Source organism: Mugil cephalus, chromosome 1 (genome assembly GCF_022458985.1).
Source record: "Mugil cephalus isolate CIBA_MC_2020 chromosome 1, CIBA_Mcephalus_1.1, whole genome shotgun sequence".
Lineage (NCBI taxonomy): Eukaryota > Metazoa > Chordata > Actinopteri > Mugiliformes > Mugilidae > Mugil > Mugil cephalus.
The window spans coordinates 47,541,759-47,556,950 of record NC_061770.1 but is presented as its reverse complement, the minus strand read 5'-3'; the positions used below and the strand labels follow the sequence as shown (position 1 = coordinate 47,556,950).

The 15,192-nt window shown below is 44.0% G+C and overlaps 1 protein-coding gene across 2 annotated transcripts; it reads left to right on the top strand.

The window, feature by feature from the left end:
- Nucleotides 1–4,113: 4,113 nt before the first annotated feature.
- Nucleotides 4,114–14,847, top strand: si:dkey-185m8.2 (trichohyalin). 2 transcript variants are annotated; one of them, XM_047568103.1, is made up of 3 exons: nt 4,114–4,318; nt 4,565–5,341; nt 8,019–14,847. In XM_047568103.1, the coding sequence occupies exons 1-3, from the start codon at nt 4,270–4,272 to the stop codon at nt 13,526–13,528; spliced, it is 6,336 nt and encodes a 2,111-aa protein (XP_047424059.1). In that variant the 5' UTR covers nt 4,114–4,269; the 3' UTR covers nt 13,529–14,847. The 2 variants fall into 2 exon arrangements, with proteins under 2 accessions (XP_047424059.1, XP_047424050.1); XM_047568094.1 differs by having other exon boundaries at nt 4,517–5,341.
- Nucleotides 14,848–15,192: the final 345 nt, after the last annotated feature.

The following is a 15,192-nucleotide window of genomic DNA, read 5'->3' as shown; positions in this document are numbered from 1 at the left end:
CATGTTTATCTTCCTCAGAGTTTGTGTTCACTTCATTCTCCACAGTGACTGATGTCTAACTGAGTGTGGTGGTTTGCTGAGAAAACACATGGTCAGCAATCTTTGTAGTGTCGCTTGTTTGGGGGGTTTAATTCTGTCCCTTCAGTCACAGGTTTGTTTGGACTAAGGTGCTCACTCACTTTGGATTTGGTGGTGCGGTATAAGGTGGCATATTTACTAGTGTGGTGTTAGTATTTGAAGTGTTGGCATCGGTTTGTGTTATCATTTCCAGAGTCCGCTCCCCCAGAAGATGTTTGCCTTCCTGGTCTGTTTGCTCTGTTCCCCTTTTTAATGGTTTGAGACTTTGTCCTTAAATAGACAGTTACAAAACAAGTTTTCTAAATCAAATGTGTGGTTTCTGGAGCGTCAAAGCACAACAAGTGCTTTCAGACCCAGGTCAGCAGGAGGACATCATCTGTGTTGTTAAGTTGCTCCCAAAGAAAATTAATCAGTTTTATTTTGCGACCACGTTGTGGTTCAGGCTGGTTATGTTTAGGCACAAAGGTTGCACATTTTAACATTTTAGGTTACATTAATAAGTGGTTACTTTGTTAAAAGTAGGGGATCTCTGTCAGGCACAGCTTGGATTCAGCTTGAACTCTTTTGAAACAACATTGCTTTATATGCCTCTAGGGGTGTAAATTTCCATCGGGTACTTAAATACAGAACATGGGCCCATTACAAGTTCTCTTTTGTGTTTTAAGTAGGCGTGTCAAACTGAAAACTATGATTAATCGCATGATTGTTCCTCCCTAAGGTGCGATTAATTGCAAATTAATCGCAATTTTTTAACTGTTCTAAATGTACCTTAAAGTGATATATTTCAAGATTTCCCTGCTTGTTTATTATTGAAACTGTCCAGAACAATGACAAATACTCTCTAGAATATTTTCGACAACGAGTTCAGAATAAGTGCATGCCCAAAAACTATGCTGCATCTATGTTGTAAACTGTCTCGTGTGGTGTGGGTTTGATGAAGGGATAAGGGCTCTCTGTATCAGCTGTGACCAGCAAGTGGTCTTTGAGATTCGTGCTTTAGTGGTAACTCCGTTCATATCGGCAGTAAATGCAAATATCTTTGGTCCTGTTGAGAAAACCATCTGGCAGGGGACAGAAAACAAAATCCCCTCCACACATAATCTCCCCAGACATCGTCTCTCTTTTGTGAGTGGGACTATAATGAAATGCTGTTCAACATTTATGAACTTGTGTTCAAGTGTTTCAAAGATTTAATTCTGGACGCAAGTTGCAAAATGTTTAAGGCCTGGCTTAAAAACAGCAACACATTGGATTCATAAGTAGCTAAGTCTCTTGGGAACCTCAGTGACATTAGTATGTGCAATAGTTCCGCATGGAGTTCAGCTTGGGGGGACTTTAACGTATGATTGTTCCAATTGCAAGTTGTCTTGATGGTTCAGACCACTGGGAGGGTTTAAACCTGTTCTGTAGCAGCAGTTGTTTGCAGAGAGTTTAGATCCTTCGGTTCCTAAAGTTTTTCTGCAAGGGCGTCTTGGTAAACATGGATGTACATACACCGATCAGCTACAACATTAAAACCACAAGTAAATAACATTGACCATCTTGTGACAATTCAATGTTCTGCTGGGAAACTTTTGCACCTGACATTCGTGTAGATGTTTCTTAGACATGTACCACCAATGGAGACCAGACCAGATACTTTCTTGACTATATTGATAACAGAGGGAAGTACTTATTGTGTGTTCCTTACACTGAGCAACATTATAGGCACTTTATATGACACAGATGCTGCTTTTATACAGTGAATCTACTGTGCATGACAGCTTATAAGTTTTTTTTTTTATCCTGAAGAATTCAACAGGATTGTCCTTATGCTGTTAACAAGGGACAATCATGCGATTAATCGTGGTTTTTAGTTAACACAACTCACTGTGGTCTCTACTGGTGAAACTGAGGACAACTTGTGCCTCGTCATATTCTCTTTTCTTTGGAAGTTGTGTCTTCACTTGATAAAGATTGATCCCTGGCTGTACGTTTAACTAGCCGCCCTCTCACAAACCTCTCCATGTTGCCCAGCAATGCTCTAGCAACTCTCATTCAACTTCCTTCCCACAATGGCGCCTCATCTCCACTTTGGGGACCACAGGTTTAGATGATGAAATGGTGAGTTTGCTAACTTTTTCTCTTTTTTACCGAACAGATTGGTGTACAGTGATAAACACGATGCCAAGGACACATAAACAAAACAATGAATCTGCTGGGACTGACTGCAGCAGCTCATCAATAACCCACCATTTCTCCAATACACTTTACTTTTCCATATTGGCACTGACATTGTGTTGGAGGGAAATAAAAGCGCAAGAAATGAGTCAAAACCGCTGAAGAAGTCCCAGTGGTGCCATTCATCCATTCACGACGAGTAGAAAATTCCATCAGAAGTGCTCAAAACATAAGCATAAAATGGAGTTTAATTTCCCTCTGAGCCAGAAAAGCTTGAAAAAATGTAAACTGTAAATCATTTTTTTTTTTAAATCAAGTGCATAAAAGTCTTGAAAATATAAAAAACATACTCTCAGGGCAGGACTAAAATCACACCGTACATGTTTCCCTTTTCTAGTTGATGTCATGTGCAAACTAATGAGCAAATGCCGATACAAACCTCTGTGACACGGTAAAGCGAGCGGCTGGCAGAGTTTCTGGATTGTTTTTTTATTTATGACAGGGAGACTTTTAAATGACGGACACCCTTGCATTTGGAGGGAATTGCTTCGGCTGCTGCAGGGACTCTAATAAAACATAATTAATTTGACATTTACAAAAAGCAGCATGGGTGCGAAGAGTCATCCATTGTAGCAATATTCACAGAACACCTAACTTTCCATAAACAAGGCTTGTTTTTAGTAACCCCAACTGGTGCTGGGGGAACGGGTGAATCATACAGAACATGATCTAATGTGTGTGTGCGTGTGTGTGTGTGTTTTCATGGTACTGACAGGACAGGACATGAGAACATGTTACACCACGTATACAGCCAGGGAGCAGAGACCACAGACATGGTGACAGGACACTCACACAATACAGCAACTGTTCTAAACCAAATTAACTACAGCTAAGACGTGTATCCACGGTTATTTTCCAGTTATTTGCACCTGGTTTGTCTTTGTTTATGCTCTTTAAAAATGATCACGTACTCGGTTTGTTTGCACAGAAACGAACCGAGTACGTGATCATTTAGAGTGATAGAAATTTAAATATCGTCTGTAAAACACTCTCACTCTCAAGATCTATTTCTAAGTTGTTCTGGCTCTTTTTAACATATACATCTTTAACTGAGCAGTTTCTAGTGTTGCTCCCACGAATGCCAGCTTAAGAATTAAGCTCTTAACATGTTGAAGTTTGTGTGAACAGCTACAAACGTGACATTTCTTCGTCAACAGCTATTTCCGAGGTCACAACTGAGGTCTGAAACTCAGAATTTGTGTAAGCTGAATAAGAGGAAGTGGTTCTAGGATGTGAATCATGACTTGAGTTTCTATAAAGAGACATTTGGTATATTTTAATGGTCTGATGAACTTTGTTTCCATTATGTTAGACGACGTGTGTCTTGATTTAAGATATTCACAGCAATCATATAATATTGCAATATTACTGATTTATTTGCACTCAGTATAAACCCATCTTCCCTATGGATTCTGTTGTTACTTCATCCTTTATGATATTATTATTTTTTATTTTTATCGAGTTGAGTCTGCTTGTGCAAGGCGTTGTTCTTTCTGTCTCATGTTGGTAGAGGAAACTGAAGTTCACCACTAACCACAGAGCTGCATCTGATGGCAAAGAGCCACGCAGCACCCAAAATGAAGGGTGCACAGGAGCCCATGTCCTTATGCACATATAATATCTGCACGCGTGAATATATTTCTGCAGCGTGCATGCAGCGGTGGCTTTGAGCGCCTTGCGAGCATGTGCAGGTACAACTCCGTCGTGAAAGACTGACCTGCCACCTTGCAGCTTCCTGCAGCCTTTAACGACGGCATGTTGAGAAAAAAACCACAGACGGGTCACGTGACAGAGCAGAGGCTGAGACAGAAGTTGCGCTGGTGCTGCAAGATATCTTCATTTCAGATCAATTAATCACCGGAGGCTTTCTTTCTACTTTCGCAATGACCCTGACGAGGTTCCTCCTGTGAAAGACACACACAGGAACCAAAAAAGAGGAACAGGAAGAGGAAGAGAGTGGTCCGAGAGGTGATGGACACGACAGTTGAGAACCACAGTGCCGTCACAGTCGCTAATGGTGGTGAGTTCAGTGTGGATCTTTTACATATGTAGTTTGGAAATTCCTTTAAAAGTGGAAATAAAACTTACTACGTACTTTAGAAAGACGATAACGACAAATTGTATAAACACTTTCGGATTTATATTCTGTTGGTTAAAGCTGTGTGAAGCAGTGAACAGAGCTGACTACTGCCACATTTGTGTGTTTTGTGTCATTCAGCTTTTCCGGTACGGTGCACTGAGGAAGTCCTTCTCACTCTCTTCACAGACGAGAGTCTGCAAGCCGCCATGGACTCCCAGCACCCCTCACCCTCCCGCGGCGTCCCGCCGGCTCTCACAGAACTCAGAATCGTCCTCTTGGGCAGGAAAGGAGCTGGGAAGAGCGCGGCAGGCAACACCATACTGGGAGGAGCAGGAGGGTTCGAGAGCGGGAAGCCCACGGAGGAGTGTGTGAAGAGGCGTGCCGATGTGGCGGGGAGGAAAGTCACGGTGGTGGACACGCCTGGCTGGGAGTGGTACTACCCGCTTAACAGCACCCCCAACTGGGTGAGGAGAGAAACTTTACGGAGCATGTCGCTTTGTCTCCCCGGACCTCACGCTGTGCTGCTGGTCGTCCGGTCCTGTGCATCTGTGACGGATGACTACATAGAGGAGATAGAGGAGCACCTGGAGCCGCTAGGAAAAGGAGTGTGGGAACACACCATAGTGCTGTTCACCAGGGGAGACGAGCTGGGCCTGGTGTCAATAGAGCAGCGAATCGCGACGAGCGGCCCGGTTCTCCACAGACTCCTCCAGAAGTGCGGCAACAGATACCACGTCGTGAATAATCTGAGCAAGGGAGACGGGACGCAGGTCAAAGAGCTGATAAGGAAGCTGGAGGAGATGGTGGACAGGAAGGAGGGCGGAAACAGTCATTTAGAGATGGACCACACAGTTCTGCTGGGTCTGGAGGCCGACGGGAAGAGGAGAGCCAGAGAGAGGAGGAAGAAGCAGAGGCAGATGGAGGCGCAGATGCAGAGAGGGACCATCAAAGCTGCTCTCACGAGTGAGTTTTTCAGCTTTTCTCCTTTTTTTTCATTTCTGCTACTCCACAAGTTGTCTAAAATGCATTCAGTGTTGCTGAATGAAGAGTTTCTGAAAAGGGAGCTGTAAAGAGATCTGTAGTCCCTTATTCTCCTCCTATTTCCTTGCCTCTTGATGTCAAACAGCACACAAAGGTAGTAAAAGATAGCTAAAGAAAGTACAAGCACATTTAATTACTGGACATTTTTCTCAGGAGTTGGTAAAGGCCGGAACAGAGAACAGATTCACTGATATAAATGATATACAGTCAGGTCCATAAATATTGGGACATCAGCACAATCTTTTTGGCTCTATACACCACCACAGTGGATTTGAAATGAAACAAACAAGATGCGCTTTAACTGCAGACTTTCAGCTTTAATTTGAGGGTATTTACATCCAAATAAGGTGAACGGTGTAGGAATTACAACAGTTTGTATATGTGCCTGGGATCAAAAGTAATTGGACAAATTAAAAAATCATAAATCAAACTTTCACTTTTTAATACTTTCTAATGCAATCAATTACAGCCTGAAGTCTGGTATGCATAGACATCACCAGACGCTGGGTTTCATCCCTGGTGATGCTCTGCCAGGCCTCTACTGCGAATGTCTTTGGTTCCTGCTTGTTCTTTGGGCATTTTCCCTTCAGTTTTGTTTTCAGCAAGTGAAATGCATGCTCAATCGGACCCAGGTCATGTGATTGACTTGGTCATTGCATAACATTCCACTTCTTTGCCTTAAAAAACTCTTTGGTTGCTTTCACAGTATGCTTCAGGTCATTGTCCATCTGCACTGTGAAGCGCCGTCCAATGAGTTCTGAAACATTTGGCTGAATATGAGCAGATAATATTGCCTTCAGAATTCATCCTGCTGCTTTTGTCAGCAGTCATATCATCAATAAATACAAGGGAACCGGTTCCATTGGCAGCCATACATGCCCACGCGATGACACTACCACCACCATGCTTCACTGATGAGGTGGCTTTGGATCATGAGCAGTTCCTTTCCTTCTCCATACTCTTCTCTTCCCATCGCTCTGGTGCAAGTTGATCGTTGTCTCATGTGTCCATAGGATGTTGTTCCAGAACTGTGAAGGCTTTTTTAGATGCTTTTTTGGCAAACTCTAATCTGGCCTTCCCATTTCTGAGGCTCACCAATGGTTTAAATCTTGTAGTGAACCCTCTGTATTCACTCTGGTGAAGTCTTCTCTTGATTGTTGACTCTGACACACATACACCTGCCTCCTGGAGAATGTTCTTGATCTGGCAAACTGTTGTGAAGGTTTTTTTTTTTTTCACCAGGGAAAAATTTCTTCTGTCGTCCACCACAGTTGTTTTCCTTGGTCTTCCGGGTCTTTTGGTGTTGCTGAGCTCACCAGTGCGTTCTTTCTTTTTAAGAATGTTCCAACAGTTGATTTGGCCACACCTAATGTTTTTGCTATCTCTCTGATGGATTTGTTTTGATTTTTCAGCCTAATGATGGCTTGCTTCACTGATAGTGACAGCTCTTTGGATCTCATATTGACAGTTGACAGCAACAGACTCTAAATGTAAAGAGCACACCTGAAATGAACTCTAGACCTTTTATCTGCTCCTTCTAAATGGGATAATAAGGGAATAACACACACCTGGCCATAGAACAGCTGAGCAGCCAATTGTCCGATTACTTTTGGTCCCTTAAAAAGTGGGAGGCACATATACAAACTGTTGTAATTCCGACATTGTTCACCGTATTTGGATGTAAATACCCTCAAATTAAAGCTGAAAGTCTGCAGTTAAAGCACATCTTGTTTGTTTCATTTCAAATCCATTGTAGTGGTGTATAGAGCCAAAAAGATTAGAATTGTGTTGATGTCCCAATATTTATGGACCTGACTGTATGACTTGAATATTCTGTTAACTAGACACATGACTTAACCCTTTAAGACCTTAACATCCGCCTGCACCTAAAAATAAAATCTTGCGGCATTTTAATTACCATAACTCATCGATGGACAAAATTCAAAGTGTGGCTGAACACTGGGAAGCGCTTTCTGGGGAAAAAAAGCTGCCATTATGGTAATGATGACGCTGCTGCTGGCTGCAGGTTGGGGAGCGAGATGTCACGCAGGTCTTACAGACGAAAGCACAACTTCCCGGTGTTCAGCCACACTTTCAAAGAGCCATTGTGAGTTACGGTAATCCAAAAACAGAGTGCTTTAATGGATTGCTGGCGATGGGATCTGGAGATAGTCAACTGGAAAAAAAAAACAACTCAGGTTTTGTTGGGACCAAAATGGAGCGAAAATTGGATATGTACGCTGAAATAGTTCACTGTTACATTAAATGTATTAAACTTTTAAGAGGTTGTGCGTCTAGCAGCTTATGTTGCTGTTTTGCCATACTAGTGATATATAACTGTTGGGTATTGTCAGAAATCTGAAGGACTGACACAGGTGTCTGCAAGCTCTGTGTTTTAATTAAGCCTCCTTAAAAATAAATTAATTTTTTGTGCAACAACATAAGAACTAATAATGAAATAAAACTGTGGAATGTGTGTCTGGCTATTTTGGCCCCTAATGGAATAAAAATAAACTAATGCTCCTTATGCTGTTTTATCACTCTTGGATTCATGGTATTTGCGCATGTGAGTACAAATCTGTTCCTTTTGCCTTGTCAGGTGACGGTCTTCAAGGCTCTGAGCTAGATGCCCACCAGTCCTTCTCCAAGACGCCCCGGCGCCTACCTGAGGTCAGGCTGGTTCTCCTGGGTGAGCGTGAAACTGGAAAGAGCTCTGCTGGGAATGCCATCCTTGGAAAGAAGGCCGTCTTCCAATCGGGTGCAGTAACGGAGGAGTGCGTCCGTCAGCAAGCGGAGGTGTCCATGAGACTGGTGACTGTGGTGGACACACCGGGCTGGGAGGCAGGTGTGGCTGGGGCCACGCCGGAGAGGGTCAAGAGGGAGATTGTGTGCAGCGTGGCCTTGTGCCCTCCTGGGCCCCACGCTATCCTGCTGACTCTGAGGGTGGACACGCTGGTGAGGGCGGGACATGTGAGGGAACATCTGGAGCTCCTGGGAGAGGGCGTATGGAGACACACCATTTTGCTGTTCACCCATGGAGATCAGCTTCGGGAGGGTGTGGACATTGAGCAGCACATCCAGGGAGGAGGCAGGGACCTGCAGTCACTGCTGGAGAAGTGCAGGGGCAGGTACCACGTCATCAGCAGCTTAGACGGAGGAGGCTCCACGAAGGTGACAGAGCTCCTGGAGAAAGTGGAAAAGATGGCGACGATGAACAGGTGCGAAGCCTTTTCTAGTCTGGTTCAAGAAATCAGGGATTTGAGCCACCAAAGGAATGAAAAGGCCAACCAGCGCCTGAAGGAGATGGGAGATAAGATGCTGCGTCAGGAGACAGAGCTGAAAAAAATGAGAGAGCGGGAGATGAAGAGCTTCAGATGGTTGTTTGACAGAAAGAAGAACGTGAAATCCCCAGGGAAGGCCGACATTCAGAGAGAAGAAGAGGAGGAGGAAGACAGGAGGGTTGGCGAGAGGAAGAATGATATTGGCGAGCTAGAGGAGAGGATGCGGTGGCTGACAGAGGACAGAGAGAAAGAGATTCAGGATTTGAGCGTACAAAATGAGAGGATCCGCATAGCGCTCGACCAAAGCCAACGAGAACGGGACAAGGCGATGCTGAAGCTGGATCTAAAGGAGAGGGAGATCGAGGAGCTGAAAGAAAGAACTGATGAGCAGCACCTGAAGCTTCTGGACCTCGAACGCACCAGTGCAGAAAAGGACCGCGAGAGAAAGCAGAGAGAGGATGACATTAGAGCGCAGGAACAAGAACAGAGGAGACAACTACAGAAACTGAACAAATCTATTGAAGGTCTCAAGACAGACAAAGAAGAATGCATTAAGAACTTTGATAGTTTAAAAGCTGAAATAGACCGGGCTAAAATAGACTATGAGGATTTACTAGAGAGACAAGTGCAAGAGAAAAACAGGGAGATGACAGAGATGGAGCAAAAACTCCAAAGAGAAATGGAAATAAAACTGCTCGAAAAAGACAAACAGCAGGAAGAACTGTCGAGGAAAACATCAGAGGAATGGCAGATAACGCTCAATAACATGAAACAGTATGAAAAGGATATAGAGAGTAAATGTGAAGAAATGGCACAGCATAAGAAAGAGCTGGAGAGAAAAATGCAGGAGAAAGAAGCAGAGATCAAAGACCTAAAAGTGCGGCATCAGGAAGAGATGAGCCGACAAATAAGCGAGGCGCAAAAGGCGATGGAGACGTTGAAAGTGCAGCACCAACAAGAACTTGATAAGATGACGAGGTTGAAAGCGAATGATTTGGAGAGCATCAGACAGCAGCACGACGAAGAAATAAGGAGCATGCAGCGAGAAAAACAAAGGCAGATTGAAGGGCTCACAGAGCAGTTCAAAAAAGAAAATGAGGAGTGTTCACAAGCAAAAAAGAAAGAGATTGCAGAGCTAGAAGAAAAGTACCTCGGCCAAATGGAAGAAAAACGTGTAGAAAATGAAAAAGACAAGGAGAGGATTAACCTAAGTCACAAAAAAGACTTGGAACAAGAGGCGAGAGAGACAGAAAAGCTTGTAGAGGCCTTAAAGCGGCAGCATCAAGAAGAGATGGCCGCAAAAACGGATGAGATGGTGCGACTGATGGAGGCAAAGAGGGCCGAACTCGAGAAGGAGACGGAGAGGAAGGTGAAACAAAAGGAGGAGGATGTAGAAAGAATCCAACAGCAGTACACTGAGAAACTACGGGAAACGCAGCAAGAACGACAAAGAGAGACCGAAGAGCTGAGACAGCAGCTTGCAAAAGAAATAGAGAAGCAGCTGCAGGAAAGACAAAGTCAGATACGAGAATTAGAAGAAAGGTTTGCAGCCGAAATGGAAGAAATGAAGCTCAAACATATGAAAGACAAAGACGTGCTGAATCAGAATCACGAAAACGACACAATGCAGAAACTGCAAGAGAGAGACAGACTTACAGAGGAGATAAAATGTCAGCTGAAGGAAGAAATCAAAGAAATTGAAAGGGAAAAAGAAAGAAACGAGAAGGAGATGGAGAAAACCTTAGAGGAAAAGGAGAGAGAGATTGAGGAGATGAAACTGAACGTTAAAGAAATAAAGGAAAAGCTCCAGCAAAGTGAGGAGAAAGAAAAAGACCATCTGAGTTACAGGACAGCAACTGAGCAGCAGCTGAAAGAAAATGAGAAAGAAATGGAGGAGATGAAACTGAGCGTGACAGAGTTGAAGGAAAAGTTGCAACGACAGGAAGAGAAGGAAGCCCAACACTTGAGCAGCAAAAAAGAAATGGAGCAACAACTGGAGGAAAGAGAAAGAGAAAGAGAAGACCTAAAAGAGCGCCTAAAAGAGGCTGAGCAACAGCTTCGCAGGGCAGAAGAGGAAAAAGAAAGAGACGACTTAAATCACAAGAAACAGATGGAGGACGCCCTGGAGGAAAAGGACAGGGTGATAGGGAAGTTAGAGCAGCACATAAAGGATATTGACGAAATCCTGCAAAAGAAAGAAGAGGAGAGAGGGGACATCATTCTAAACCAAAAGAAAGAGGCAGAGCAACGACTGCAGGACAAAGAAAGAGAGATGGACGAGATGAAACGACAGCTTTTAAACAACATGGAGAAGAAGCTAAGAGAGAAGGAGGCCGAGGTCGAAAGCGTTAAACAGCAGGCCGACTCCAGGGAGGCAAGATGGAAGGAAGAGCAGAAGAAGACGGAAGAGAAAGCTACGAATGAGATGAACAAGCTCATAGAGATCATCGACAATAAGACAAAAGAAACGGCGCAAGCCCAGTGCGTCACCGCGCAGAGAGACGACGAGATCAGAGAGGCAAGAGAGATGTGTGCAAAGTACTTGAAAGAAATAGAGGAGCTGAAAGAAAGCAACGAAAGCAAAGCCTCCAGCATCGCCGAGATACAGCAAAGCCACGCAGAGCAGGAGAGAAGAAGGGAGGCTGAAACGGAGGAAAAGCTGCGCGAGAAAGAGGAGGAGATCGACCGCCTGCAGCAGAGAGACCGAGAAAACGAGAAGGAGACCGGCCAGCTGAGGCTGACCATCGAGCAGACGAAGACGGAGCTGAAGGAGCTCGCGCACAGGATGGAAAAGGAGATGACGAGCATGATTCAAGAATACGAAAAGGAGATCGCAAGGAAAAATGAGGACATAGAGTCCATTTCAAAGGAGAAGGACGGCGCTTTGAGTCGGTTGGAGGAAGAAAGTCAGGAGAGTGTCAGGGTCGTCACTGATAAATACAAGGAGAGTCAAAACACAGTGAAGGAGCTGCAGGAGCAAAACGAGAAGATGATAAAAGAGATGGAAAATCTCAAAATTAAGTGCGAGGAGATGAAGAAACACAGCGAGGAAGAAGCTAAGAAACATCTCCAAGAACGTGAAACTGAACTCCAGACCATCCTTCAGGAGAAAGATCTGGAGGTGAGGGCATTAAAGGAGGCCAAGGATATGCTAGAAGAAGAGATAGAAAGAGCGAAAGAGAGGGAAGGGGAGAGCCAGAAGAACGTGAATGACCTGAAAGAACATTACGAGAAGCTGCTGATTGAGAAACAAAGTGAGCAGAGCACGAGGGAGGAGGAGATTGAAAAGGAATTCTCGAAGAGGGAAAAAGAAGCTGATGAAAGGGAACAAGTCCTGAGCAGAAAAGAAGAAGAGCTGAACATGAGAGGACATGACCTTGATGCAAAACAGGAAGAACTTGCTCACAAGGAGGTAAAGATAGAAAGTAAAGAAGAAGAGCTCAGAAAACTGGAAGCAAATCTCAAAATAAGACAAAAACAGCAAGAGGACATGGACAGATATCAGAAATTGGTGAAGCTGAAAGAACAGAAGGTGGAGAAAATGGAGAAGGAGCTTGAAAGTTTGCTGAGGGCTCTGGAGGGCAAGAAGGAAGAACTGAGCTTCCATGGTCTAGACCTCGAGAAGAAGGTAAAAGGACTGAAAGATCAGGGCAAAGAGCTGAAGAACAGAGAGTGCCACTTAAAAAATGAAGAGCAGGAGCTGCTCAGCTGGAAATCAGAGCTGCAGATGCAGAACGAGCACGTCAGCTCCACGACGCAGCAGTTAGACGAGATGGGCCGAGACCTGGCCCTGCTCAAGGAAGAACTTCAGCACAAGGAGAAGCAATTAAAGGAGTCGCTTAAAAAACTGAACAAATGGGAGCAGAATCTTAAAGAACGGGAGGAAGAGTTGTTCAAAAAAGAGCAACAACATTTAGAGAACGGGGAGCATGTGACTGATGATAATGTGGAAGAGAAAGACTCTCTCTTTCTGGAGGTTGCGGCCGAGAGCTCAGAGGACGACTTGAACCAAGAGGTCAGTGAGAAGAAGGAAAACGGCAGAAGAAAAGGCACGGTTATAGGAGAAAGTTCAAAGGTTAGGGAGAATCAGAGCATTAAAAAAGCACTGTCAGCTACAGGGAGCAATAACTGTTGCTTTGAAACACTAAAACAAACAAAAGGAAGAGGAAGAGAAACAAGGAAGACAGAAGCAAGAGAGGAAGTGGACAGTTCAAAGGTGAAAAGTGATTTCATGTTGCCATCTCAGAGTCCTGGAAGATCAAACACCTCTCCCAGTTTGGATTTAAAAGTTATGGTTTTGGGGGAGACCTGGTCTTCTCGCTCCCCAGCTGGAGTCACCATCTTGGGCGGAGAAGCGCCCAAAGTGGATGGATCCAGCTTCAGGCCTTGGAGGGGTCAGATAGCCGGGAGACGCCTCTCTGTCGCGGAGCCACTCGGCCTGAGGTGGCGAGACGGACCCGACCCGGCAAGCGGCACCGAAATGAAAGGCATCCTGGACAGCATCTCCTGGTGTCAGCCAGGCCCGCACGTCGTCCTCCTGCTCATACCGACCTTCCTGACCTGCACGCGGAAATACCGATCGGCCGTGGAGGAACACATGAGACTGCTGGGAGAGGAGATCTGGCAACGCACGCTGGTGCTCTTCACGTGGGGGGAGATTCTGGGAGAGACTCCAGAGCAGCACATCCTGAGGAACGGGGAACTGATGGGGCTCGTAGAGAGATGCGGGGGCAGGTATCATGTGCTGAACAGCAAGAAAAACAGCACCGCAATCAAAGGACTATTTGAGAAGATAGATGATATAGTAGAGAGAAGTGTCAGGTGTTGAATTAAGATGTGAAAATTTAAATATGTTTTTGGACCCATTATGTGTACAGCTTTTAATAAACTTAAGTGGTCATCAACACAAATCCACATTTGATCATTTAAACTTTTTAAACCTCAAATCTGCTAATTTAATGGCAGGGTCTTAACTAGATATAGGGGAAAAAGAAGTAGTTCATTGTGCAAAAGTAAATTGGGTCTTTTTATTTAAAATTTAAATCTGAAAGAAACAATAGTTGTCAAAAGAATGTAGAGAAATACACACATACATACATAGATCAGCATATTTATTACTTTAAAAATGATTAAAATCGGACTGAGGTGTAACATCATTTCTCTCACAAACTTTAGCCGACCTGCACTCTCACCAGACTTTCATGCTTTCTCCACAAGATGGGGACCTTGTGTCAGCGTAGAGATTGCTCTCCGGGCACCGATGTAATCAGTGTTGAAAGTCACAGACGATAAGGAGTTGATGGTGAAAGTATAGTGAAGCTAGTCAGAATCTTTTTTTTTTTTACCCCCCAGCCATGTTTTACAATTTTCCACGTAAATGGCTACTTTTGAAAGGAAGAGTACACAAAGCTTGACTAGCAGGCCCGTGCTCCGTCTTGACTGGAGGCATTTCAGGAGAACCAAACCGTCTCGCAATTATAACCCCAGGGAGCCTCCACCATGCTGAGAGGACTCCTGCTTTGACAAGTAAATTATGACTCTTGATGAGAGGAGTGCAGCTTTCTCAGAATGCAATTTTTGACAGCCAGGAAAATGCGGGTGGATACATACAACAACTTCCATCATCTGCGGAGCCAGATGCAACATCCAAAAACACTTGTGTGCAATCATCAGGCTAATAATTATGGAGTGTGAGTGCTGGTCTGTATCTAACATGGCAGCAATGTTTTTTTAATCTGTCCATTCAATGCGGGCTGCCTTTAGAGGCAAGATGAGAGGGTGTTGTGTAAAGATGGATCTCTGCTTCTTTGATCATCTCTGCAGGGTGGGAATGTTTTCAAAGCGTCTGGGGAGAAATTAAGGAGGGGTGGAAAAAAAAAAAGTTGTCAAATTGCAGTTGTCAGATGGCTGCTGATGCAGACATCATTTTCATTAGCATAGCGTTTTAAAAATATCAGGTAGAGAGCGCAAACTCAGCCATGATATCTAATAAGAAATGCTCCCTTTTCATTTTTAAACCTTTAGATTCATCATTATGTATTCATAATGTCACAAAACTTGATTTATTGATTATAATCTTGGATTGATTAAAGAGCATGATGGTTTAACAAAATGTTTCACCGAAATGTTCATGTTGGTTACTTATTGTGTCCCTGGGTTCTATGAGCATAGATAGTCGTACATTACCTTGAGGTGCTGGGCGCAGTACTGGACTCCATATTTTCGGACCCCAAACATTTAAACCATCAGTTTATCTCTCTGAGGGCAAAGATGTGCTAAGAAAAAGCATAAAAAATAAACCATCCACGTATATTTGCTTTCTTGTTCCATCTCCAAAGCTATGAAAGGCTCACAGTGAGGAAAGTCTTATAATACAGAACGCACATTCTCTAAATATGTACAGTTTGTTTTCTTGCTCAGAGAGGGTTTGGGTCATTGAGGAGATCGAACAACTTTTTGTTGACGGTTAGCCTGATTAGCTAAATGAAATCA

What these genes read in the sequence shown, in the direction of transcription:
- si:dkey-185m8.2 (XM_047568094.1), top strand. Translation starts at nt 4,270, where the DNA reads ATGGACACGACAGTTGAGAACCACAGTGCCGTCACAGTCGCTAATGGT. An exon ending in CGTCACAGTCGCTAATGGTG is followed by an intron (nt 4,319 to 4,516) that starts GTGAGTTCAGTG and finishes TGTGTCATTCAG; the next exon opens with CTTTTCCGGTACGGTGCACT. An exon ending in CATCAAAGCTGCTCTCACGA is followed by an intron (nt 5,342 to 8,018) that starts GTGAGTTTTTCA and finishes TTGCCTTGTCAG; the next exon opens with GTGACGGTCTTCAAGGCTCT.